At 46.8% G+C, this 24,981-nt stretch overlaps 1 protein-coding gene across 4 annotated transcripts; it reads right to left on the bottom strand.

Annotated features, from left to right (window-relative positions):
- Positions 1-1,300: 1,300 nt before the first annotated feature.
- On the bottom strand, positions 1,301-16,808 carry SALL4 (spalt like transcription factor 4). 4 transcript variants are annotated; one of them, XM_069651150.1, is made up of 4 exons: positions 16,300-16,808; positions 6,018-8,657; positions 4,945-5,258; positions 1,301-3,301 (listed from the first exon to the last, which is right to left on the bottom strand). In XM_069651150.1, exons 1-4 carry the CDS (start codon positions 16,331-16,333, stop codon positions 2,849-2,851), a joined length of 3,441 nt encoding a protein of 1,146 aa, XP_069507251.1. In that variant the 5' UTR covers positions 16,334-16,808; the 3' UTR covers positions 1,301-2,848. The 4 variants fall into 4 exon arrangements, with proteins under 4 accessions (XP_069507251.1, XP_069507250.1, XP_069507253.1 ...); XM_069651149.1 differs by lacking the exon at positions 16,300-16,808 and adding an exon at positions 15,181-15,560; XM_069651152.1 differs by lacking the exon at positions 16,300-16,808 and adding an exon at positions 12,329-12,472.
- Between the last annotated feature and the right edge of the window lie 8,173 nt (positions 16,809-24,981).

The following is a 24,981-nucleotide window of genomic DNA, read 5'->3' as shown; positions in this document are numbered from 1 at the left end:
CGTGTTTAATCCCTCTGATTTGATTGTACACATTGGTACCACCTTTTGTTGAAATTGACGCAGTGTCCACTTTGGGTTATTTATTCTTTGATTAATTTGTAAGAAATGACCTGTTGAATAAACAACTTAGGGTCATAAACTCAGTTGACCCAACAGTAACAGTTTGGTTGTGAATGTGTACGGGTACACCAGAGGACCAAATGAATGATCCCTCACCCCAATTATTTTTTGATTTAATAAGTCTTCACCTTGTATTGACATGCTTTATTGGCAATTGCAAGCCTGTGAAGGAAATGATGGCCGTTGAATAGAACATCAGCTCATGCTACGGCACGCCCGACAGTGCAGGAAATGCAGCACAACATGATGGCTTTAATACCCCATTTACCATCCACTGTAACAACTCTATGACATACAATCCCTTATAACAATGCCAGGAGGTGTCTGCACTGATAATTGCCACTGTCACACCGAAGCATTATAGGGTTAATTCTTTATTCCAAGACTGACAGTTGTGATTGACTTTCGAGAAGGCTACCAAATGTGTGATCCAACACACTGCCTCGCTCATTGAGGCATTGCCCCTAGAGTACTTGACATTCCATCGCTAACCCAAAAAAAGGGGTCCATGGTGCATGGCCAGGGAGAGATGCACCCTCAATCTTCTCTGGGGATACCCACAAAGTGTCAATGAAATGTAACAGTGAATAACAAAGCTGTAATTTCTTGACCCACATTTCAGCCTCGTGTAGCAGATGGGAATTCTGAGAACACGGAGGAATGAACCACAGTTAAAATTTGCAACGATGTTCCGATGTATCTGGAAAGCAAATCGCATGAAAGCCAGATGTAGGATGAAACTACAACAACCTCTGTAATTCAAGCGACACCACACCGACGACACTAAATAAGGCTGACGCATGTCTGGGGTTAATGTGGTCTCATGCAGCAGGGATGGGACCTAAAAGTTCAGGCACACACGACTCCCGTCTAGACACGTACACAAATGATTTCGACAAAAAAGCATGCAAAACGTTTTTCTAGAGAGCATTGGCTGAGACTGATATTTAAGTTTAATCAAGAGCTGTGTCATTTGATCTTCACGTCCATATGTATTAGAGCCCCCAGAGAACAGGAACTGTGGAGAGACTACAAAGACTCCCTGGCAATGGACAGCCTGCAGCCTCTGGTCCAGTGTCAGAGTGGGGAAAAAGACGCACCAGTCTTGAATCAAAATAATCCTCAACCAGCTACTCCCAACATCCTCACAGGACAAAAATAAGGTGAAAATGCAAAGCGATTGTGAAAAGGCCATCCCAAATTTATTCTCAAACGTCAAGAGAAATAGATCAATAATACATTCAGTGGATGCTGAACACTGCATTTCAAAAGTACAAAACATTCACAACGGACATCCGAGACGTCTTCAGTATGGACTCCAGGATTGCACCGTAAACCGGCTTGTTTAAATCGATGAAGTCCAGCAGGAAAGGCACAACGTGGCAATTTGATCATAAAGCAAGGACGAGGTGCAATCAAGATTTGCATTGTTCTGGTAATACACAGTTCTTTTCATGCCTTCCAAATGAAATGGACTCGGTATACGTACCCACACAGCCTCAGGGACCTGGAAAAAACCCAGTCATTTTCCTCAAAAGAACCCTTGTAACATAGATTCGTAAGTAAAAAAAAAAATAATAATAATAAAGACAAAAAAACAAAAAGCAACATTCCTTCCCTCTTTTTACAGCTGTATAGAACCCAGCAAAGTTAAAAGAAAAACGTGACATTTCTCAGGTGCTCCTACTAATACAGAAAGGTTTCAGTGCATGGAGCATGTTCAGAAATGTCAACTCAAACAGTGGTCATCATTAAGAATTAGGCACTAACACTACATAGACAAATGAGGTAGATAAATAGATATGGATCCAACACAGGCTCCCACAAATCTTCCATTGAGACATGCAGCCCTGCAGGTTGCCACAAAGCGACCACCATCTTCAGACAGCAGAGTCCCAACAGTACATGTTAACAACCCCGCTCTACAAATCCTGCAATAGGCTGGAGGTATTCTTTCTTCACACAGGTTTGTAAGCACGCAGCCACATGTGGGTAATATAGTCTTATGCAACATTTGCTTGATCAAGCGTGCATATTTCATTCATAAACACAGACCTTGATGTTGGACTGTTGCAATTAGAGGCGGCCAAGTGTTGCTTGTATGGATCGGAAAGGACTTACAGGTGACTACCTCCTTAAATACAAAGTTGTCCATCCTTCGCTTTGGGAGATTTATACATAATATTAAGTTAGAAATCTCTGAAAAAATAATAAAATGTGCGATAAAGAAAAAAAAAAAACTATTGGCACAGTTCTCTGGGAAATCAAAGAAAAATTGTAAACAGCAGCCATATGGTGGAGGAAAAAAACAAAAATGTACATGGAAGAAAAAATGGATTTAAATTTAAAAGGATGGCAGACATTCAAGAGTGGATACCCGCATAAGTAGTTTAAATAGTTCTGGAAAACATACGTTTTTAATCAAAGTTCTACACAGAAAGTAAGGACTCCAGGTAATAGAGGTAAACCGGTTTAACCTTGGAAATTACCAAAAACTTCAAGTCATAATTTAAGAAGCCTGCCCGCACAAGACCCGTATCTTTTTTGTGAGATAGAAGTACCTTCTATTCATTTTGCGAAGCATAGTCATGATTGTCCTCTGGCCAACTCTACAAAAGACATCCATAAAATAATGTTGCACAGCAATCGGAAATGTGGTTGACTTTCTTCAACATATTTACATAAGTACAAACAGAATAGTTCATTTTGCAAGGCTGTCACTTTGTCCTCAACTGACAGCGATGTTACTTTCCTCCATAAAACGAGGGAACTGACGCGTTTGCAAGTTGTCAACACTAGCTTTCTCCATGTCGGAGAGCGTGCGGCTCATCCCGCCGTGTCCCAAGCTAGTGTGGCGTCGCATGCCCGACTGAGAACCATCGATGGTGATGGAAGCACTGCTCATGACCGAACCTCCCCCAATACTGACTGGTAAAGTGGGGATGCCCCCGCCCTGGATGACTGAGATTTCGTTAGTCTTCATGGCCAAGCCACTCGTCAGCACTGCAGCATACTGATTCCACAACGCCGGATCAATGCTCATCGAAGGAGGCACCATATCTTTGGGAAACATTTCTGGCATCCTAGTTTCGCTCCCCTGAACAGGGGTAGTAGGGTTATCGATTGAAAGTCTTCGACCACGCCTGGCAGCATTGTTCCACATATGGGTTCCAACATGGACCTACAAAAATGAAAATAGTAAACAATGGTAAATTGAAGTACAGTAAATGATCAACGACATTTATGTCGAGGGAGCGCGGGACACAACACGCACATACACCTCCTTTTTGTCCGTTTAAATTGGGAGAATTGGATGAAAACGTTAAGTCAACTGTACCAAGAGATCAGTCTCTTGGGCCCGCCCATAGTTTGTAGAGCAAGTAACCAGAAGCATGGGTCACAAAAGGTTGCCAACAAAAGTGTGCTGTGCCCCAGGCTTCTGGGTACGTGCTCTGTAGAGCACAGGTTGCAGCCACAGATTGTGACCTGTGCGCGGCCTTCAGACATAGAACCCATTGACCACAATAGCCATATAGATACTGCGGGCCTTAGCTTGCTAGAGTGGTGCTTTCCAATCCTTATGTTGAGCCCGCCCCCCCATTCCCAGAGAAAAACATATTTACATGTCTCCCCCACCCACAATGCATCTCCTATTAAAAGCCTTCCCTTTTGGAAGGTTCTCACTTCCCCGGGTAGCAGTCCCACAGTTTGAAGTCTACTGGCCTAGAGACAGCCAATTGCAGGACAGTGGAATGTTGAGAGCAGCAAGGGGAAATGGGGGAGGTGCAGTGCGTGCAAGACTCTAATATCCGGATGTTGGAGCTCAACCCCTTGCCCCCCCCCCCCCGTGTACAAGAGCATGTGTTCCTCATGAGGTACGGTTTCCGCAGGCCAACAACATCAAGTACTGCCATTCCAGGACCACATTTAAAGTAAGGATTCAGAGGAGTGCGATTGGACTGGCGACACTAAGCTTCCATTTGAATGTTAACTCTGCTTAAGAGTCTTAAACACCCCCTTCCATGTTTTAGCATTACATCAATTGGTATCAACCCAATATGGTAAAATGCGTGACCATATAGAGTTACAATTTATTGAGAAGGGGGAAGAAGAGTATTAAACATAAACGTGCAACACGCGTTTTCTTCCTTAGGCAAAAAGTAAATATTACAACAACAAAAAAAACTCAATAAATATTTTTAAAAAGTAACATACTGAGGCTTCTGCTGGTAAAGAGTTTAGTTATTTAGCAAAGGTTAAGGGTCAGTTGAGCAGCAGGAAGAGAAGTTTAACACTACACAAAGAGGAGAGTACTCTTGCCAACTACCAGAGATGTGCTAAAGCCGAAAGGAACCATTTTGGGGGAACTGAAAAAGCAGAGTTAATGTGCCGTTTGCAAGCCGTATTACCGCCATACTACCCCATGGGGCAACCTATAGCCCCAGAGAGCAACCACACAGGATGACCTTCCATGGAAAAGGGTAAATGGGGATTGACTGCGTGAAGAGTCAGGCAGCCTTAGTTAGCCTCGTGGGGCTTTCACTCTACAATTGCAAAGTGCCTTGGCACCAGTTGGGAAATCAAATAAGGGGCTTTAAAACAAAAAATATCAACGTTGTGGCGACATACTAATATCTGCACACACTAGCAAGCATCATATAAAACCACAATGATTACATACACCGTTCTAGTTCCCTTTCTGTCAGCTGTACAACTCCTGCATTACCATCCTCCCACCAATCCCATAGCTTGAAAGCACGGAACGAATTAGCAGTCAAGACTAGAATCATTTGAATTGAAGGAGTGCAGCAAGAAGCGGGTTACCTTCAAGTTTCCTTTCGTGGTGAAAGCTCTCCCACATATGGTGCAGGCAAATGGCTTCTCACCAGTATGAGTTCTTTCGTGGATCTGAAGAGCACTGGCAGAAGAAAAGTTCTTCCCACATGTAGTGCAGATGTGCTGTTTCGCTGATCGACGAGGCGGCGCCAGAAGTGGAGACAGGCGGGAGGACGCAGGTGGCTGGCTACCCAACTGCATTGCACCCGTGTGGAGGTCCCCAAAGAGGCGATCAGACGAGGCTTCCAGTTTGACAAGCGGCGGTGGTGCCTGAAGAAAGGCGCCCGAAGCACTGCTCCTTCCTGCAAGAAACAAATGGGAGTGTCACACGAGGTCACTGGGCAGAATAATCCCTGGCTCCACCCAATGTAACAGACACACTAAGATGCCACACTGTCCAGGAAGAAAACTGGACTAGTGGAAAAGGTTTTAGACCAATTTAGTGTTTGTGAAAAACAGACCGTTTCCAAATAATGGGCTATCTGGGACACGGACTTGGAAACAGATGAAATCCACATACATTGCATGAACGACGGGTCATTTCTTAATTAAAAAACGACAAGTAAGCGTAGGCTCCTCCACAGGTTACCAAGTATCCTTGCGAGCAACCAGAGCATGCCCCAACGGTGGGGGGGTGGGGTCATGTATGAACACGAACCACTGTTACAAAACAATCACTGCTCAATACAATTCCAGAGTAGAAAAGCCCGCATTACAGTGAACACTACGGGATCGCGAAATGCCAAATGCAAGCGAGGGCCAAACGCAAGCTTAGAAAAGAGGCATGCAGGAAAAGGTTTCATGGCCATCCCATAATAGAATAGCAAGAGCATTCAGAACTACGCACACCAGTCACGCAACACGAGGCAGCCGACAGACCCAATAACGTTTTGGTTAATATTTCATAAAAATAACTCGTGGAACGACAGTATTTTGTAACACCGGTTATTGGGCTACATCACCAATATACCCATCAAGGAGGAGTCTGCAGTACAAAAATACCCATTATCGAGCACAGATTAGAGCGGGCTAGTGAGGGAAGAACGGCAATGAACTCTTACCATAGTCTCCATTTGAGAAATATAACCCAGGTTCTTCCTTGATGACCCTTCTTCCAAGATTAGCAGAAGTAAGATCTAGCGCTCCATCGGTATCAGGGTACATGGACTGATCCATGGAGTTCTCCATAGAATCATCCAGCTCACTTTCTGCCGGCCGGTCTATAGAATTTCCCACAGGATGGTCCATATAGTTGCCTAGTGAACGATCCAGAGGACGATCCATGGGGTTGCCAAAAAATTGAGCCATGGGGCGATGTTCTGAACTCGCTGCTTGGCCGGGCAAGCCAACATCAAACCCCTGCCCATTTAAGACTGGCGATTTAGAGGCAAGTCTTTCATGTTGGCTGCTGGGCGGCGAGGTGGCCGGGAAAGATGCAGATTCTGAAGCAGTTGGGCTCCTGCCATTTTGAAACTCTTGATCCCCTTCCAGGGATAAGGAATCGTTGGACATGCCATCACTGCCCGGGGAGCTCATCCCACTAGATCTGATGCTGCTTTGCCGTTGCAAGTTCAAAGAAGAATTCACAATGTTCATCTGTTGCTCTAGAGCTGCAATGCTAGAATTAATCATTGTTGGGGAGCCTGGGGGATTCTCACTTTTCGGACTTGGTGGCTTAGAGGTGCGAGGGGGAGCCGGTGGAAATTCCGAATCGTCCAATTCACCATCTTGCATTGGGTCGTCAGTGAAAGTGTCATTTAGTTCTCCGCTCTTCTCAGACAGCGTGCAATCGGGATGGTCACTCGCCCCTTCTGGGAGAGGGGTGTTGGGAATTTGCCCACCCATGTGCATGCGGATGTGCTGCTGTAAAACCACAGCATTTGTGAACTTCTTCTGGCAAATTGGGCAAGAATGCTGCATCTTTAATGGGGTATTGGCCCGGTGAACACCATAATGAGTCTTGAGGTTACCCTTGGTTGAGAAAGCACGGCCACAGAGTTTACACTTAAAAGGTCTTTCGCCAGTGTGAATGCGGTAATGCATTTTTAAGGAACTTTGGCAACTCAGCACTCTATGACATATCAGGCATTCATTGGGGTCCCTAGATGATCGGTCAATGTTCTCAACAAGCCGCTGGAGCTTCGAGGTCTCGGATGCTTGTTCATTCCCATTGAATCCGCTGAAAAAGCCATTTGTTTGAGGAGAATTAAACTTCTGGTGCTCTGTAACAGAAGCGTGGCTGATGGCACCAGAAGAGGACCCACCCTCACTTCCTGAAGATGGTCTGGACTGCACATTGGTTGGGAGGGAGCCGCCATTGGAATCCTTGATACCAGCTATGAGGGGAACATTCTGAGAGAGATTCAGTCCAATCGGCAGAGACGACAACACCGGCTTAATGTCTGCGAGTACATTGGACTCGTCTAAGGGCACCGACATGCCATAAGGAATGCCACTGGGGGTGGGAACATTGTCTAGATGCTCAGGTACAGGGTAAGGGTTCATTCGGATATGGGGATATTTGTCGCGGTGCCGCTGAAAATGAACCTTAAGATTCCCTTTCGTTGTAAACCGGTTGCCACAAATGTTACACTTGAAGGGTCGCTCACCAGTATGAGACCGAAGATGTATTTGCAGCGCACTATCATTCCCAAAGACTTTACCACAAAACTTGCATTTATGCTTAAAAAACGATTCATCTGGGGTGGGTCTGTTCTCGGACACACCGATGTTGGGCGGCTTCCCTTTTTTTGAAGAGTCCATTGTAGAAGCCAGCGACAAAGCAGGATTTTGGGAAATGACAGATTTTGGGGGCTGGGCTTGCGAGGGATTGGGAAATCGTGCAACACTGTTATGGATCATTCGATTTGCTTCCGGTTTGAAATGGGAGGAAGGCAGTCCAATGGGTCTGGCGCCAGCTGACATCACCATATTAGGAGGGGCTATTTTCCCCTGCATGAAGGATTCCAGTGATAGACTTTGGTGACCAGCTTTCTGTCCAATTAGAGCAACTGCAGCAGAGAGCTGCTGAGACAGGTGAGCCCCCAATGCTTTCAGGGGATCAGAAGCAGACGCAACGGATGGGTGAAGAACGTGAGGCGCCATCATTGCAATCTGGATGCGGATTTGCTCAGTCAGCTGAATCTGTTGGAGCTGCTGCTGCTGCAGACAAACAAGTTGCTCAAGGATGAGAGGAATTGCATTGAAGCCGACAGATTGTGGTGAAACGGTGTCTGCTGTGTGCTGGTTCACCGCCACTTTTGTGCCGTGTATGGTCTGTAAAGTAACGTTAGTGTTCGGTACCTTTGGCAAGTAGCTAACCGCAGGGGGAGTTGGAATCGATGGTGACGGAGTCTTCTGGTATGGACTTCCCACTGAGGCAATAGGAGTTGGGGAGGTCTCTTCCTTGATTTTGTCCACATAACCATTTGAACTCTCAGGCTGCACGTCATGTGCATTCGGGCTCATCATACCGTTACGCACAGGAGAGGATTCTGGGAACCCTTCAGTGCGTAACACTCCTTTGCGGTCATTCATGATTAAGACAGGAGTGGTCTTGGGGCAGCTCTTCTTATGCTGGATGAACTTGGAAAGGTCAAAAAACTCAGCCGAACACTTCTCGCAGACATGCGTCTCCTCCATTCTACATCTCTTGACGCTCATCTTGCCATCTCCATCACTCCTGCACCCGTTAAGTTCAGCTGAAAAGGAAAAATATATATATTAGTTTAAGTATTTCTGAAAGATGGGGTACAAACTATAAACACTGCACAATAGAATACGGAAAAATGACATTTCCACACGTGGGTACTTTACAGAGGTGGCCCGGTGAAAGGGGGCCGCACGGCTTAGCCTTAAGTTTAGGTCAAGAGCCGGATTTAATCCTTGGAATGTGTGATGGCTTGATTCTAGGGGTAGAGCAAGCCAGAAGAAGGGTGCCAAGATGGCGGCTGGGCGTTTCATCTTTCAAAAGATTTTGTAGGCAAGGAGAATTGACGGCTGACTGCATGAACGTAGGCAGCCCCCCAGAAGGTCAATGGAAAGAAACGAGAGAGCATGTAGGGGGCCCTGAGAAGCAAAGTCAATAGACTTGGGGTGTGTGGATTTAAGACACGAGATGGACAGACGATCGAGTACTTATATGTAGTGCATGGCTGAAAAGGGCAAAAACAAGAAGTGATCCATTTGGAAAATGAGGAGCTGCCATGTGCCAAAAAGGTGTGGACCATGAAGGGACTCACGCACTGGGCGACTGGAGGTGCCAGTGTCAAGAGAGAGCATGGTTGAGAGGAGCAAGAAGGAACCAACTGCGTCGTGGGCTGATGCGTAAACGCAACCAGCACCTAAATTATGGCGCACTGTGGCCGAGGAACTGCACAACTAGTTCATATGCACCACTAAAATCTAACTTCTATGCTGTAGGGTCACCTCCTCAGAGCACAGACCAGGGCCAAATCACCATGAGACGGGCTCACTTATGGGTTAGTTTGGTCAGTTGGCTTCTTTACAGAGTGAAATCATAAGTTAGAATTGGTGCGAGGGCATTCGTTTGGTTGCTGTTTCAATTGGAAAAGATGAGGCTAAATTTACATTGGCTGTCCACAGATAGGCGGCTATTGGAGGCAGATTTACGGGAGCAATATGGAATTCATCACAAGTGAGGAACCACGCTGAAGCATGACTGCAGGGCACACCGGGGAAGGCGCACAATCTAGAGGATAGACTGGAGACTATACCGCACAGTAAACGGTGGCGCGACACGTTGCATGTGGCCAATACCCAACGCCTCCCAGCAAAATATGGATGGAGCCTGGTGTTAAGGCTGAACGGTATTTATTAATTTGCATAGCACACTTACAGCAAAGGGGCATTGAGGCGCTGTTACAAGAAATCTTACATGACAAACGTAATTGAGTTGAGTACAGGTGACCAAAGGTCTCTTCATAGATGGTACAGGAAAGGTCGGTGGGGATGGACCAGTCTGGTGGGCAAGCATTCAACAGTACATCAGCTATCAAAGGCAGCAGGAAATTAACGGTGGTTGACCAGTGAGTAGATACAGTTTGAGGACACTTGCGGAACCCTCTAAGTTGGTATGTCCAAATGATTTACCACTTCGCATGTTTTTTTTTTCTCGCTTAAAACAACTGCTCACTTTGGCCGTTTGTGCGGTAATGCTGGTTTTACCAAACGGATACTTGAGAAATTCATAAAAAACAATTGTGCAGGTCACTTTGACCTTGCAGGTTCATACCATAATGTGGTCACACGAAGATTGTAACTTGGTTATAGCTACCAACTTAGAGTGCTCAGCGAGTGTTCCGTTTGGGGTGAGGGGGGTTGTTATCTGGAAATGGAAACAAAGTTCTTCAGAAAACCAGTACGGAAAGTGGAAACCTGGAGTTGTAGGTCATCAGAATGCGACATGGTGGGAGGTTTTTTTCCTCCCCATCCGCTGTGCTGCCTGGCACCTCACAGCGACCTTCACATAGGGCACCGTATACACCCACCCAGGGGAAGATACCATGCATGCTGTCTTGCGCAGCCAACTTCCGGACTCACGAGTGGCCCCCTGGCACACAGTCACTAAAGCTAGTCGCGGGCCAGCGCTGCCCCTTGGCATACAGGGGGAGCACAACTCTCGCGCAGGCAGGTCGGGTGCCGGGGTGCTGCGGTCAGGAGAGCCCAGGCGCCCGACAGTGATTGATGGCCATCCAGAGCCCGCCCTCGTCACCTGGCCCCTCGCCGCTCCAGGGAATGTTATCTCGCAGCATCTGATATCCACGAAGGAAAAAGAATGCAGTCATCTCAGCAGGGGCTTAAGATGCAATCACGAGGAGGGACGCCAATCTAGAAATGCTAATTGCGCTCATGTTTACATATCGAGACTTAAAGGTAAATACATGAACAGTAACGTGGACCGCGGACGCCAGGCCAAAAAAAAAAAAAAAAAGCTACATACAATACAAAAAAAAAAGTTTTAAGTTAAAAAAACATTAAAATAAAAGAAGTACCTTATATACGGAAAGAAATGAGTTACCGTGTATGCAGCATTTGACCCATTCTCTTCCAATTCCACCCACCCTCCTCCCAAAACAGGCACCGTCTGTGGTGCCCTGCGTTATGCGTGCTAGCTAAACCTTGAAGTGGCTCTTACCGCCACGCCTTGTTAACGTTCCCACAAAACGACAGATTGCAAAGAAAATAACTCAGTAGAACAAACACCGGCGGGGTCCGATAGCCGGCAAAAGCCACGCTTCCGGTTTTATTGCACTATCCCCCATAACGGATGGTGGGTGCGCTCTCCCTCCCTCGGCTTTCCCGATTTCTACGGCAGCTTAACCCGCCGGGCAGTATGCGTTGGCTGCCCTGGGACTTCAAGAGAGCAGAGCGGCGAGCGAGGGCCACTACCGCCAGGCAGGCTTTAATCAGCCATTAACCAGGGCAGCGCCTAGGGGCCCGGTACTGCACACAGGCGCCGCTTCCTGTATAGTGTGACCCAATCAATGCGTGGTTGGCTCTGCAGCTGGGCTCCTACTCGGACATATTCTTGAGAGCGTCGCTGGAATGCACCGTCCTAACGGGACCTGGCAAAGCGTAGGTGAAAAACCACAAAGCTAGCCAAGTTTAGTGAAACCCGGGCACCGTCATTTTAATCAAACACCCTAATTGTCAAAAAGCAACAGGACCGGGCTATTATACTGTTCTAATTGATCCGCGATCACCCAGATTAAAGACATTACAGAGAAGAAGCGAGCACCCGGAGCTGCAGGCCCGCCCAGGGCCCGGAAAGCGAGCCAAGGGAGACGAAAACAAAGCCACGTGGGGGGAGAAGGCAACACAGGATAAGCAGCACCCGGGGCTCCTTCCACCGCAGCACACTTCACACACGACCAAACAGGGCGCACCCCGCAGCCAAGGTCATCCGCACGGGGGCCCAAACGGCGAGCCCGACGTCCACTTACCGCCCATGGCAGGCGGGGGAGCAAAGGTTACAGCAGCAGAGGCCCCGTCAAGCCGTCAGAGGCCGCGCTGGGAACAGAGGGGCGCCAGCCCCACAGGCATCGTTTCCATTCACGTGCACGGCGCGCGAGGCTGGCAGTCGCCCATCAGCAGCCGACCCAGCCCTGCTCCTGGGCAGCAGAAGAGCGCTCCGGTTGCAGCGTTTCACTGTCCACCGTCCCTAGACATCAAAGTGCATAACCCCGAATGGGCGGCATGTAATTTGTGCAACCCACCCGCCCACGGTGGCAGATGGCATCTACATACAGAGGTTATGCCAAACACCCGACGTGAGTGGTTCTCCCCCAGTGTGTACTGGGGCACCGAGGCCAGAGTTCATGACACCAAGCGCGGCAGTCACCCCACTTACTGCAGCAGCGGCTTGCAGAAGGTTGACAGCTGCTTCTCGCGACGCCCCACTGGGCACCTTCTAGCCACAGCATCCTCCTCTGCCCCACAGGACGGGGGTCTCGCTGCCTGCTGCCCCAGCGCCGCTCTACGGGTCTGGGCAGTTCACGTACGTGCAACCCCCCCCTCCCGTCATCCAGTCAGACCTACTGACAGTGTCCGGCAGGGGCGGGGCTCAAGGGACGAGGGGGCGGGGCTCCACTCAAGAGGACCGCGCCCGGTCTCTCCGCGTGCAACAGTACCAGGGATCAAGAGGCACATACCACCGTTTAGAATAATGTGCCTGCGCACTAGAGATAAGCGCCTCGCGGACATGCACCAAACTGCGCCGCAGAAGCACGCCAAAGCCCAAGGGTGGCGTTACATGGTAAAGTGTTGGCCTCTGACATAAGGGCAAGCCCGAGCCCGTACTTCGCAAGTGCGAACCCCACGGGAGGGTGCAACTCAATATTTCTCCCTCCAGGAGGTCGATATGTCAAGTATTAGCAAAATGGACAATAAACACCTGCCGCAGTGCTTAGAAGCCGGGGGCGTGAAGGACTGTACAATAAGCCTGCATTTGAAACGAAACGCGGAGGGTTACATTTACAAATGGACAGCCGATACAACCCCCATACCAGCCTACTAGGCTTAGAAACGAGACTATGTAATGCCCTCATTAACAAAGCACGGAAGTGTTCTGGACACACACTGTTTCCCCAAACTAAGCGACTCCACAAGACACTCCCCTGCTTGGTAAATAGTCGCGCTGCGTGAAAGGTTACAATCCGTGTATACATGTATCACGCGGAAAATCTTACACAAGAAACTAAATTTTTTTAACGAGGCGTTGCTCTTCTGTGCCAAACTGAACTCGCCAATAGGTCTTTCGCACTCTACCAAGTTCAAAAAGCAGTGCAGTACCGAGTGGCCGTCTGCACGACAGAAAATACACATTTGGTACACTGGCGTGCATAAGTGAATATGGACACTCGAATATGTAGTTCGTTTTACAGGGGGGCATGTTCAAATGAAACAACCGCTGGAGGGCGCCAGCGCGTAATACATATAATTCAAAGAAGCCCACCAGCTACAACCTAGAGAAATAAAGAAACAAACGGCGGTTGAGTATTTAGTAGGGAACTCCATAGCGATTGGATAAAAGTAGAAAGAGCCACACAGGCGCGCAACTATGAAAGTTTACAAATATTAGTACACCATTTAAAAAAAAGGTCACTCGATATCCTCAAGCGAGGACTTGTACTGCGCACACACACACAATTACTGCGCACACACACAATTGCTACATGTTATCCCACATAGATGTGGTGGGGGGTGGCTGTGCTGCAATAGTCAGGCTAGGTCTCGCTTCGCTTCAGAAATGAGTTTAGTGCGGCTCCACAGCACAGGGCTGCGATTAACATGTCCAACTGGACCATATGCACAAAGGCAACATCAGGCATGCATTAAACATGGCAAGGGCAGCCGTGTGTTACTTCCTGCGACATTAACCGGACACAATGATGTGTCATCAAGCGACCCTCCCCATGGAACAAAAACCGTAGTAATCGCCCAACTTCTGCACATTGTATGATATACTGTACATGCCCGATGAAATGTACATTAAAAAAAATATCGTGGGGTGGGGGGGGGGGTCATTTTGGCCGGACCCCTTTAAACTCACACGAACACCTCCCATACAATCCCACACCCCCCCCCCCCATTGAATATTTTTCTCATCACGCCTGGTTACAAAACCGGTCCTAGCCTGATCGAGCCAATTGCTGTGTACCCCGCACACCTGCATTTCACCGGTCACAATCACACGCTAAAGTCCCCGTGCACTGGGCAGAGCGGCGAACCCAACCCCCTTAAAAGTTCTCCACACGTGGAGCCCAGGAACCGAATTAAAAACAGAAGCATTTGGCAGTCTAGCTGTACACTGTGCCTGGATTTGGTGTAGTTAGATGAAAAGCCAACACAAGTCAAGCGGCAAGAAGAGTCAGTGCAATAAAAAAAAAAAAACACAAAAGATAATGTGAAATATATACATAGTTATTGCTTTTGAAGAAAATATTTAACCCCACACATGGGGTGGTCTCCCGTGTCCACCCAGTATCGCGAGTTGGCGCTGGGCCGCAAATCCCTCACCTAGGGGGCGCACAGCCCCCCCAACCCCCCCCGTGCAGGGAGTAGAGCACCGCTGACCACCAGTCCGGCGCTATTTTAGTCATTCGGAAATCAAAGATGGCTGGAGGTCAGCTACAAAAGATTCCAGGGCCAGGGCGATCGCGGTCCCTGTACAGTCACACGTAATAACGATAACGGCCCCCCGCCCCCCCCCAAAAAAAATCCCGTTTACCGTGGTTGAGGGCGGGCCCTATGCCGGACATTAGAGCAAGGAAGGAGAACTTCGAAAATAAGTTCGTGGCTGACCGGCGTCCACCTCTGGACAGGCTGCACAGTACACACGGCCAGGCCGGTGCTGCCAGCAGCTCGCTCACTGTACCGTACCCAGCAAGCTGTCTAAAAGTCACCACTAACACCACACCACGTACATTTACAAATTTACAACATCAGGGACGCCAGCCTCTAGGAACCTTGACCCGACTCAGGACAGTGGCCGCCCTTTAAAAATCCACCATATTGTTATTAAGTGTGATAGTTTGTGTACAAACACATTAATATATATATATATATTCTACAGTGGTCAAAAGGGTACGACCCCAGAGACCCACCCAGACCACCTAAGCTACCCCGACGAGCGTGCCCCCAACTCGGCCACCAGTGGACCCTGGAATCGCCGGGCAGGCAGGGGAGCGGTGCTGTACTTACCCCCCGCGTCCGGCCGCTCGGAGTGCAGGTGCTGGGGCTTGGCCTGCTTGCGCCTGGACATGATGCTTCCAGCAGCATCGGGGGCTGCCCCTGTGCAGCACTGCTGGCGCCCCGGCTCGCCGCAAATTCCAGGAGTTGGGAAATCGCCCCCTTCGCTGGGACCGCGCATGTCAGACTAATTATGATTATCAATAATGCATTGCGATTTATCACGGCTCCCTGACAGCTGATTGGCCTGAGTCCAGGAGCTTCCCTTGATTATTCAAAAGAGGTGCTATTGATCGGCCGGCCGCGCAGCGCCCTGGGGGTTGTAGTCTCGTTCCTGAAACTGACCAGCCCTGTGAACTGCGAGCTCTAGGGTCTGCCTGCTGAAACCAGAGTGCAAGGACAACCTCCCCCCCAAGAGGAAATTACCCCGAGTCTCCCAAACAGGGCAACTTCTCGGCGCATCGTGATTTGCACGCTCCCACTCCTCCCCCAAAATCTCCCAATCAATGCATTGATTCGATTTGAGACTTGATTGGATTTGCACATATCGCGTGCACTGTATGACGTGTGACGAAATCAACGGAAAATGAAGAAACTCGTTTCGAAAACAACAAGAGTGTAAGCGATATGCTCGCCACTGCATTTTATCACATTTCAAAGTATCCATTACAACCATCGTCTGAATGATTTAATTGCGTATTCATTTTTAGTTCTAAGATTATTTTTTTTAGTTTTTGATACCATTACAAAAATACCATGGATACAATAAATTCGCTAAACTTAATTTGCGTGATCAATCACTACTTATTTAAATACTAAAACAACTTTTTTAAAGCCATCTTGCAGTTAATTAAAACCACTCAATAACCTAAGCAGAAGACGCAAAGCATATTTGTAAAGATAAAAAAAACACGATCTAATTTGACTACATGCACCTTCGTAATAATTTACCACAAAATAAGTTAACTCGATTTTAACAAGACGCAGTTCCCATTTGCTATGATCGGCCAATAGTTTTTGTGCTTGTTATTTCCCCTAATTAAACTCACATCCTCATCCGGACCATGGCTATATATCCAGGTCAATACTAGTTATTCCGCAAAGATTAGCATTCAGAAACGGTGCGCTTACCTGCTAGGTTCCCGGATGCAGGCTCTGGGCTCATAGCGCCTGGTTATCTAGCACTGCTGCGGAGTCTGTAATCTATTACACTTTACTGCGGGCGCCTTGGGATCGGCCCCTCCCCCACGGCCCAGTGTGCTCTTGTTTTCAATAGGTGTACAATTACGGCAGATTGTAAACACCGCGCTGCCATCGGATGCTTCCGGCTCTTTTTGTTTTTAGATAACTGAAGGGTCGGTTTTGGCTAGAAATGGGCCACATATTAAAATATAGCACCTCTGATGACGTCGCACCCCGCCAGTGCATACGTGCAGCCCGCAACTCCGCATGCAGCCACAGCCCGCACTGTTTCCTGCGGCGCTAACCCACAGGAATGATCAATCTGAGGTAATTGCAGAGCCGAGCGCGTCCCACCCAAGTCAGACCGCGAGGGGGCAGCGTTATAGGGCAACTCCCCCGCGTGTGAGCGCGCCGAGGCGCCCCCTCTTTCAGACCCGGGCCGGCGCTCCAGTGTGGAGTGGAGCCGAAGAACTTTTCCGAATGTACAGTGCGGGGAGCCCCGCCGCCGCGAGGGGGGAGGGGCGGCGCCGGGCCCTGTCAGGTCAATTGTGCAACTTCTGGTACATTTTAGTCAAACACTGAAGAAGGGCCGGTGGGGGAGCTGGCAGCTGAGGACATCTATGCGTTGTGTGTACAGTGAGCTAATACCGGTGGTGGCCGGTTCCTGGCAGGCGACAACAAATGACACGGGGAAGCAAACGGGACCAGAGCAACGACATACATGCATCAAAAAATAGAAATGCCTGGTTTGCCAACAAATGCCAGTTTATTTTTGCCACAGGGAGAAATACAGAGCTGTAGGGAGCTGCGACATGCTACGTTTAATAACAGGAAATTAAGAGAGTTCTGTCAAAACGTAGTCACAGGGTCCAATAAGAGAGTTGTAGGTAACTTGAGGTAAATCGTGGGACGAATGCAGGGTAAGTAAAATCACGTAATAACACGAAGACCTCGTGACCAACACATGTTAAATTAGTCAGTGTTCAAAAGTGTACTCTATATTTGTAAAAAAAAAAAAAAAACAGGGAAGCCAGGCATACTGACGGGAAACCTGTGCGTCAGAATGTGACATGATGCACCGATGCAGTTATGAAATACACAATATTGGGGGTGCGGGGGGGCTGGAGTAGCAGCTGAGGTAAGCAAATTAGAAACATTTACCGAATTGGAAACATTACAGTATGATGGTGCACTTCGAAAAATGAATCTGCAATTACTCTAGTAATGTCCTTGACAGAAGAAATCTAAAGGCCACACTTGACATTTTCCAGGTTTCGAAATTACTAGTTTACTATAAATGCCGACATCAAAGACATTGCATCCCGGAAACCCGGTCATATAACCACAGGCACAGAAAGCATCACAGGAAGCTGCCTTTTTTGGTCATTCCTGGCACCAATGGCATCACATCAAGTGACATTCATGTCACACTAGCCGCAATTGCTTGTAAGAACGAAACAGGCAGTTTAGGGCCCTACGAAAGGTGGGGCAGTTGCTTGCACAGGTGTGTCGGTCCTGGAAGTGATGTGGGTGACATCACAGGTGGGCACTCGCAGGCAGGATCTTCCAGGCATTATGATAGGTTATGTTACTTAATATTTGTCTAGCGCCTTATTGCTATTGTATGACTTCAACGCACTGTGCTGTGAATGGCCATTCCCTAGATAGTAGCATGAACAGACATGAGATAAAAAAGCATTACATTGCATGCAAATAGTATTTATAATTTCATGCACATGTTCGATTATTAATAGAGATGCCTGCGGTTGTGACATTATAATAGCCACAGTATGGAGAATGTTCAGGCGTGGCATAGAATGCTGCATCAATGACTATATGATACCTACACCACATTGTTTGTGGGACTCAGCCGTATTCTATGATCCGCAGCATTAATGGTATTAATGAGGCGTCTGTTTTTTTACAATTTTGAGCTCAGGTACATTTTACATGCAGAACACATTTACAGTGAATAACATGCAAGCACCTCTAAATTACATCCACATTTGTTAGATAAGTCAACGGTGCCTTCAATGCATGTTCCACTTGCGAGGCCGTATTTGAGAAGGATCGGGCCTATAGGACATTCAAATGCCAGACAATTGGCACTAACCATATGTTTTTAAAGTATGTACTAATTATTGAGCTTTTACAATGCTCCCAATCACCAGGGTTGTGGTCTCAAAGCACCTATTCTTTTCTGAGTTTACGGATGAGGCAGATTTAGAGGGTGGCAAAAGGGTTGCAAGCCAAAACAGGGCCTACTTGCAGAGCCAAGCCCCCTTCCTGTTGCCAAGGGAAAACAGTCACCCTAAAAGCTTGTGATTGCACCACTCATGCCCCCACAGGATTCGAACTTGTGATACCAAAGTGATTAGAGGTATATTCATTCCTGAGTTATGTGCCGTGGTAGTTCTAAGTCAGTTATTCTTCCTTCACTTCACCAGTCTCTCTTAGTATCAGAATTCTGGACTGGATTTAAATCCCACTTAACTAAAATGTGTGATCCTGGGCAATTTGTTTAGTCTCACTGTGCTTTATCTGCAGAAGTTCTACTTTCAACTACATAAGTCCTGTTTGTACATAAAATAGATGATGATCTAATAACTAAACAGAACAAATGTGTGTGCGTTGTTTTTTATGTTAATGTTAAAGGAGATTTGTACCGCGCACTATCACCACCGGAGTGGTCCTCTGGCAGATCTAAAAAGGAAAGGGGATGTGGTGTTCATTTGGTAGCCGTTGTGTTCTGGTGTGCAAGGCTATGTGTGATTTTTGTTTTTTTTTTGTTTTTGTTGCTGCAGTGTAGTGAAGTTGGTGTGGTCGGGTGTGCTTGGTCAGAGTTTGAGAGGTGTTTGTAGAAGGGTGAGATTTTTAATGGGTTGGTTAGTGGCATCGCTATATAGATGTGATGCATGCTAATTTTCAAATCCTTTCTAGATGTGGTGTATTAATATCTCCACAATTCTCTCTAAATCTGGCACATGCTAAGATTCACAAATCCTGTCTAGATTTGGCACAGGCTCATTTTCACGAATTCTGTCTAGATGTGTTGCAGGCTAATATTCATAATTACACGATCATGTACATGTGACACAAGCTAATATTCACAATCCTGTCTACAAGTGACACAAGCCAATATTCACAATTCTGTAGAAATGTGGCACTGGCTAATATTCATTATGAGCAACACTCAATATTAATAGTCTCCCAGATGGAGATGAACATGTTATTACTAAGCACCGATCACTAAATAAATAGTTTGGAGGGTATATACACACAAACACAATATGCACTCTTTCTTGCACCATGATGGGGCACTGGCAGAGTTGTAAATACCTAAGGGCAATCTTAGGATGGGTGCTGTGATTGTATACTAATTGACCTTTTCACAATTGACCTCGGGAGAATTGACCTAATTTAGGTCAATTAGGACATATATGCGGGGGAAACCCCCCGCAAATCCCCCACCCAATACCCTTATATTATTTATAATCCAAAACCAACCCAATACATATATAAAATAATATGAAGGTCAATTGTGCAGAAGGTCAATTATGACCACTATAATTAGGTCAATTGTGCAAAAGATCAATTGTAAAAGGTCAATTTGGGTAATACCAGTGCTGCAGACAGCAAAAAACTAATGGTTTCGATTTTGAAACGTTGACGACTATGACATGCCCATCCTCAGCCTGGGGTAATCTGCTTGTCAGGATGCTTGGGTGCTTGTATGGAATGTAAGTGTGGGATGTTGATAGTTTGTGAGGAAGATGGATGGGAGTTTCTTGGTTACTGCTTTATATGCCAATTGCCGAAAACTCTGCTTGGAACATGATAACCACACAGGCTGCTGTTCTGGCTCACCTGCCAAAACGTCCTCAGTTGAGCAAACCTGTTGCGCACCAAACTTGTCTGTTGATCCTGGGCACTCGTTCATTAATCATCCCTTCGACGACTCACCCTCTCCTCCCTCACTGACTCCAGCAAACGCGGTTTGCTTACATCTTCGATCACCAATTTCTGCTGCATGGCACATTGCATGCAGGTGCATGGTGACATCATCTTTTGGTCCAGCCCTCTGGCTTAACATCACAATTTCATTGCAAACACTCACCCAGAGCAGAACTCCATTGAATGCCAAGCCAACTGCTGCAGCACCCTATCACCCTCACCATTATGGTGTAGGTCTTCTGGCATCCACAGCGATTGTCCAAGCATCTTACTAGTGTGGTCCTCCTCACTGACACTGACAGTGTAGCTTGCCTTCTCAGCTGGCCCTACCCAGCTAGCGCTCCACGCCTTACTTTTTGGGGATCCCGGCGATAACCATGCAGCTGGGCTTCTGAGCTTGCACTCCCCTCCTTACTTGTTGGAGGTGTGGATGGTTCCACCTTGGTGGGAGGGGGTGGCAGTGGTTGTGTAAACACTCGCTGCTCCCCTCACCACAGCTCTCTGCCACTTAGATCCTTCCACAGACCACATGGTCACCAAATGATGTTGTCTGGTTTCTGTGATGAAGTATCGGGCTCGTAAGTAAGTCGTTTTCTTCCAGTCAGGTAAGTCATCCAATTACTTACAAAGGATACATAAAGATGCTCACAACCACTGGACCATGCACACCCCAACCAGCTTCCTCACCAAATGTCATATGGCTCTGTGGACATATTCTAGGTTGTGTTGCAAGTCTGGTACTCAGAAAGAGGAGGGGCTGGGGGGTACTGAGATACTCTGATAATATATGGTCTGAGTGTACATTGTCTGCACAATTTAGGATCCTGTGCTGAGGGGCTGCATTGGTAACATGACTGTACCAAATAAGGCCTTGGCATGCTTTTTCGCTTTATGTCACACTAAAGGCACCCTATGGCACCAGGGAACGGGCAGGGATTTGTTCAGCGAACAGCACCAGTGGTTCTCTGTTCTTTCTTCCCAGGTTTTTTTCATTGGTTTGTAGCTGAACCAAACCACCCTCCCCTATTATTTAATACCTATACCTATCCATTATATTCCCTTACCCACCCACCTATATTTTTCGCTGAGTTTTCTCATTGAAACATTTTCAGCAAAATACTCATTGAAAAAAAACCTGGCGATGGAAACATGTCGTACCACGTCAGTGAACCCTCTTCCCCAAAAGAAGAGCACTGAAAGGCCCCTCATGGTCCAGAATAATCTCTGCCGATTCTGTGCACAAGCTCCTGAATCAGTCAAACATTTGGTGATCGAATGTCTAGAGCTAACATCACAGCGAAGCGCAAACTTGGCAAGACATGCACCAAAAATCGATGACTTGGGAACATGGTGGATGTTAATTTTGTCTGGCGAAAATGTCATGCTAGCATGTGCGGTAATTCAAAATCTTGATAAGATTTTGCTAAAATAGAGCGGCTGACAAAGACTAATGAATGAGGCATTATGTGTGGATTGGTTGTCTATTAAGTGTACGTCTATGTAAAATGAAATTGGTAAAAAACGAAGAAATTCACAATAAAAAAAGAAAAGGCCCCTCAGTCCCCAAATGGCCAATTCTACGGTAGAGAGACGACCCTGAAGAGACTTTCGGGTTGGGGAGGTTGTTTGGTATGAAGGGTTCTTGCTGAGGACACAGCCCTGAGGTTGATGTCAGGCTGTTGTGGAGACTGGGGCGCGCTTAAGTGGCTGCTGTGCTCCTCTGTGACTAATCCGCATATAACCACACCCTTTTTGAGCCAATCCCTGAGCTTCCATTGCCTAGTTAGGTTAGAAGGTGGCAGTAGGGCGACCCGGAAAACTTTTCCGTTGTTGTACATCACTGACCGCTATTCAGCCCAACTGCTAATGAGCCCCCTGGAAACCCTTTAAAGAACAACAGGCAATATTGATTCTATATCAGAATTGTGAATGACCCTTTTTCACAACTCCCTTGAAAATGAGCAGAAATGGAATTTCTATTTTGGCAACATTTTCATATTTTTTCTGTATGAGAGGGTTCCACCAGGAATGCACCCCTTTGTGCCTACACAGCTCCCTCTCCCACACTTGTTTCTTTTGTTTTTCACCTTTTCTCCAGCCTTTGCTTCACAGGGATTGGGGTAAATAAGACTGTTCCTTTTTGTTTCGTATGTCCTTAATGTTCTGATGAATTAGACAATGTTGAGATTGGAAGGTAGCAATAGATTCCTTCGGAACCAATAAAGAGGATGGGGACATGCCCACAAGTCCAGTACTGCATTGACGCTTTATCACCTGGTATCTATGTCGGGGACCTCTTTAAGGCCCTCGCTGTGCTTGGATATGTAACTTGGATCCCGGGCCCATACCAAGCAGCAACCCCTGCTTTTGGGGTTTATTGCTCAAATAGGGGTTCTGTCAGTGATCGCTGCTCCGTCCTCCCCAATAACTCCATGACCAAGGGATCGACGGATGACTCGAGACAGATTCAGAGGCAGCAGATGCTGGTAGATCAAGGGCACCAAGACAAGACAAACGTAACCCGTTTTCAACATCAGATGTCTTTCCTTCCAGCCAGTGACCAATTGTGTGTACATTCTTCAGTGCACTGGCAAGGGTTAATGCATCAAAATCCGGCAGTGCTTGGCGAGAGACATGGAATCCCCAAATGCAGGAACTGTGAAGCTTAGATGATCGGAAGGTCAGCATGTGCATGGGAAAGATGCCTCCTTTTCTGATTCACCTGACCGAGGCATAGTCAGATGGCAAAATCGAGAGTTGTGTGACAGAGAGAGACCTGACACTCTAAACAGCAAGACCCAATGTGTCACAATGCAAAAAATGTGAACCTTTTAGGAAGTGATTGAATAAAGATTTCTTTCTTAACACTATTCCCTCTATAGTGTGACACATTGGGGCTTGCTGTTTGGGGGGTTAGAAATTGCAGGGATGACCCTTTGTCTAGCTTACCCTGTGGTCTCCCAGTTGTTAAAGAATTGACGGAGACCTAACCCATCAAGTACTCACATGCTACTGAAGTGGAGTTTATAATGCAAAATCCACCAGAAAGATGAAAGAGATACATAGTAACATTTTGAAGCGTGCGACAGTGAGCTCAGTTTTCAGTTTTTATTACTCTGCTTCACTGCTGGATCAGTTCTTCTTAGCAGGCAACCTTCTCCTTCCTGATTCCACAGAGCTTGCTCATGCCTGCATTAACCATTTCCTTGAAACCTCCTTTGTCAGACCTTCTAAGTGACTGAAGTCTGCATTCCCTAATTATCTTCATTCAACTACCTTGCACGGTTGTAGTCAAGATCACCTGTTTGCCATCACACCATTTACTATGTCTCCTGTCATAGCTAAGGGAGCGTTTCACTTTGGTGCCCTGTCGGGAACTTGGAATAGCTGGGCTAAGTCTCTCTCAACCTACACGTACCGTACACAAGATCATTTCACTTTTGTAAGTGATCCTTACACAGTAAGGTTTGTTCATTTTGAGAAACCCTAGGTGTCTACTGACATTTCACTGTAATGTTGAGTATTCAGATGACACAGGCTTAACCATAAATGTGTGCTTATGTTTCCCCTTTTAAAACATTTGTAGGAATACACAGTGGCCCCACCTGATTTACCACCACTGTGTGCAGCTTCCTGCATCGGCATTTGGAGGAGTGAACTGCTTAGCCTGGGTAGTACCTTCACTTAAAAGGAATAGGATAACCCGGCATGCAAAGATCATCGTAACATTTTCCAATCTACTATCCAAAACATTGTTTGACCTTCCTTAAGGTGAAAAGGTTTTTTGCCTAGAACCTGCAAATGTAAAACAAACAATAGAAGAACTTCTGGAGTGGTTGCCAAGGAAAGGGCTAGTACATAAGAACCCAGTGTTCTAACATACATATACCAACTTAGTATCAGAAAAAAGAAAGCGGTGAAAATAGAAATAAGAAAATTGTATAAATAGCTAAAGGAAGACTGGACTAAATTCCAAGCAGAGAAACGCAGAAAAAAAGAGAAATGTAACAGCCGGCGAATACTGTATGAACATCAAATGTATATTTCCGATAGGCAATCAATGTTACAAGTCTTGAATTCTCACTCTAGTGCTTCATGTGGGAATAAGATAAAGGAATAGTGCGCTCAAAAATTGTATTGTCCCGAGTGTTCGGGCATGTGGTTTCATGCAAAATGATTGATCGTAAAAAAGTTTCCTATGCACCATACCTTAGTTTTCCTCACTTTCACACCTGCGAAATCAACAAGCTGGGCACAGCCATCTTGTGCTATCTTATCCGTTGCCCCGTAGCCCTAAATTCGACTGCCCTTGCAGCACTAAATCATATCCCCCGCCACTGAAGCTGACATCACTAGACGCATACGGGCCATTTCACAACGCAAATGCACATCTCGTGTCAATGTTCTCTGTGCCCCAGCCAATGACGTGTCTCTGTGGAAATGGCAGGACGCCTCTTTCCTCAATAAGAATAAACAGACCTCTGCTCAAAAAAACAACATCAGAGTTTCTTTTTCAATCGTTTCTGTTTTTTTTTTTTTTTTGTATAGCCTTTGACTCGTTTCTGCTCCGTTCCGCTATCTTCATTGATCGGAGCCCGTGCGAACAGATACTTGTACTACCATTACTATCGGTTTTAATTTTGTCGTATAATGGCAACAATACAGCCCTTCCAGTAC

The sequence above is a fragment of the Ambystoma mexicanum genome, chromosome 3p (genome assembly GCF_040938575.1).
Source record: "Ambystoma mexicanum isolate Mex_15411 chromosome 3p, UKY_AmexF1_1, whole genome shotgun sequence".
NCBI lineage: Eukaryota > Metazoa > Chordata > Amphibia > Caudata > Ambystomatidae > Ambystoma > Ambystoma mexicanum.
Note: the sequence above shows the minus strand (reverse complement) of the source record. Positions and strands in the feature narration are given on the sequence as shown.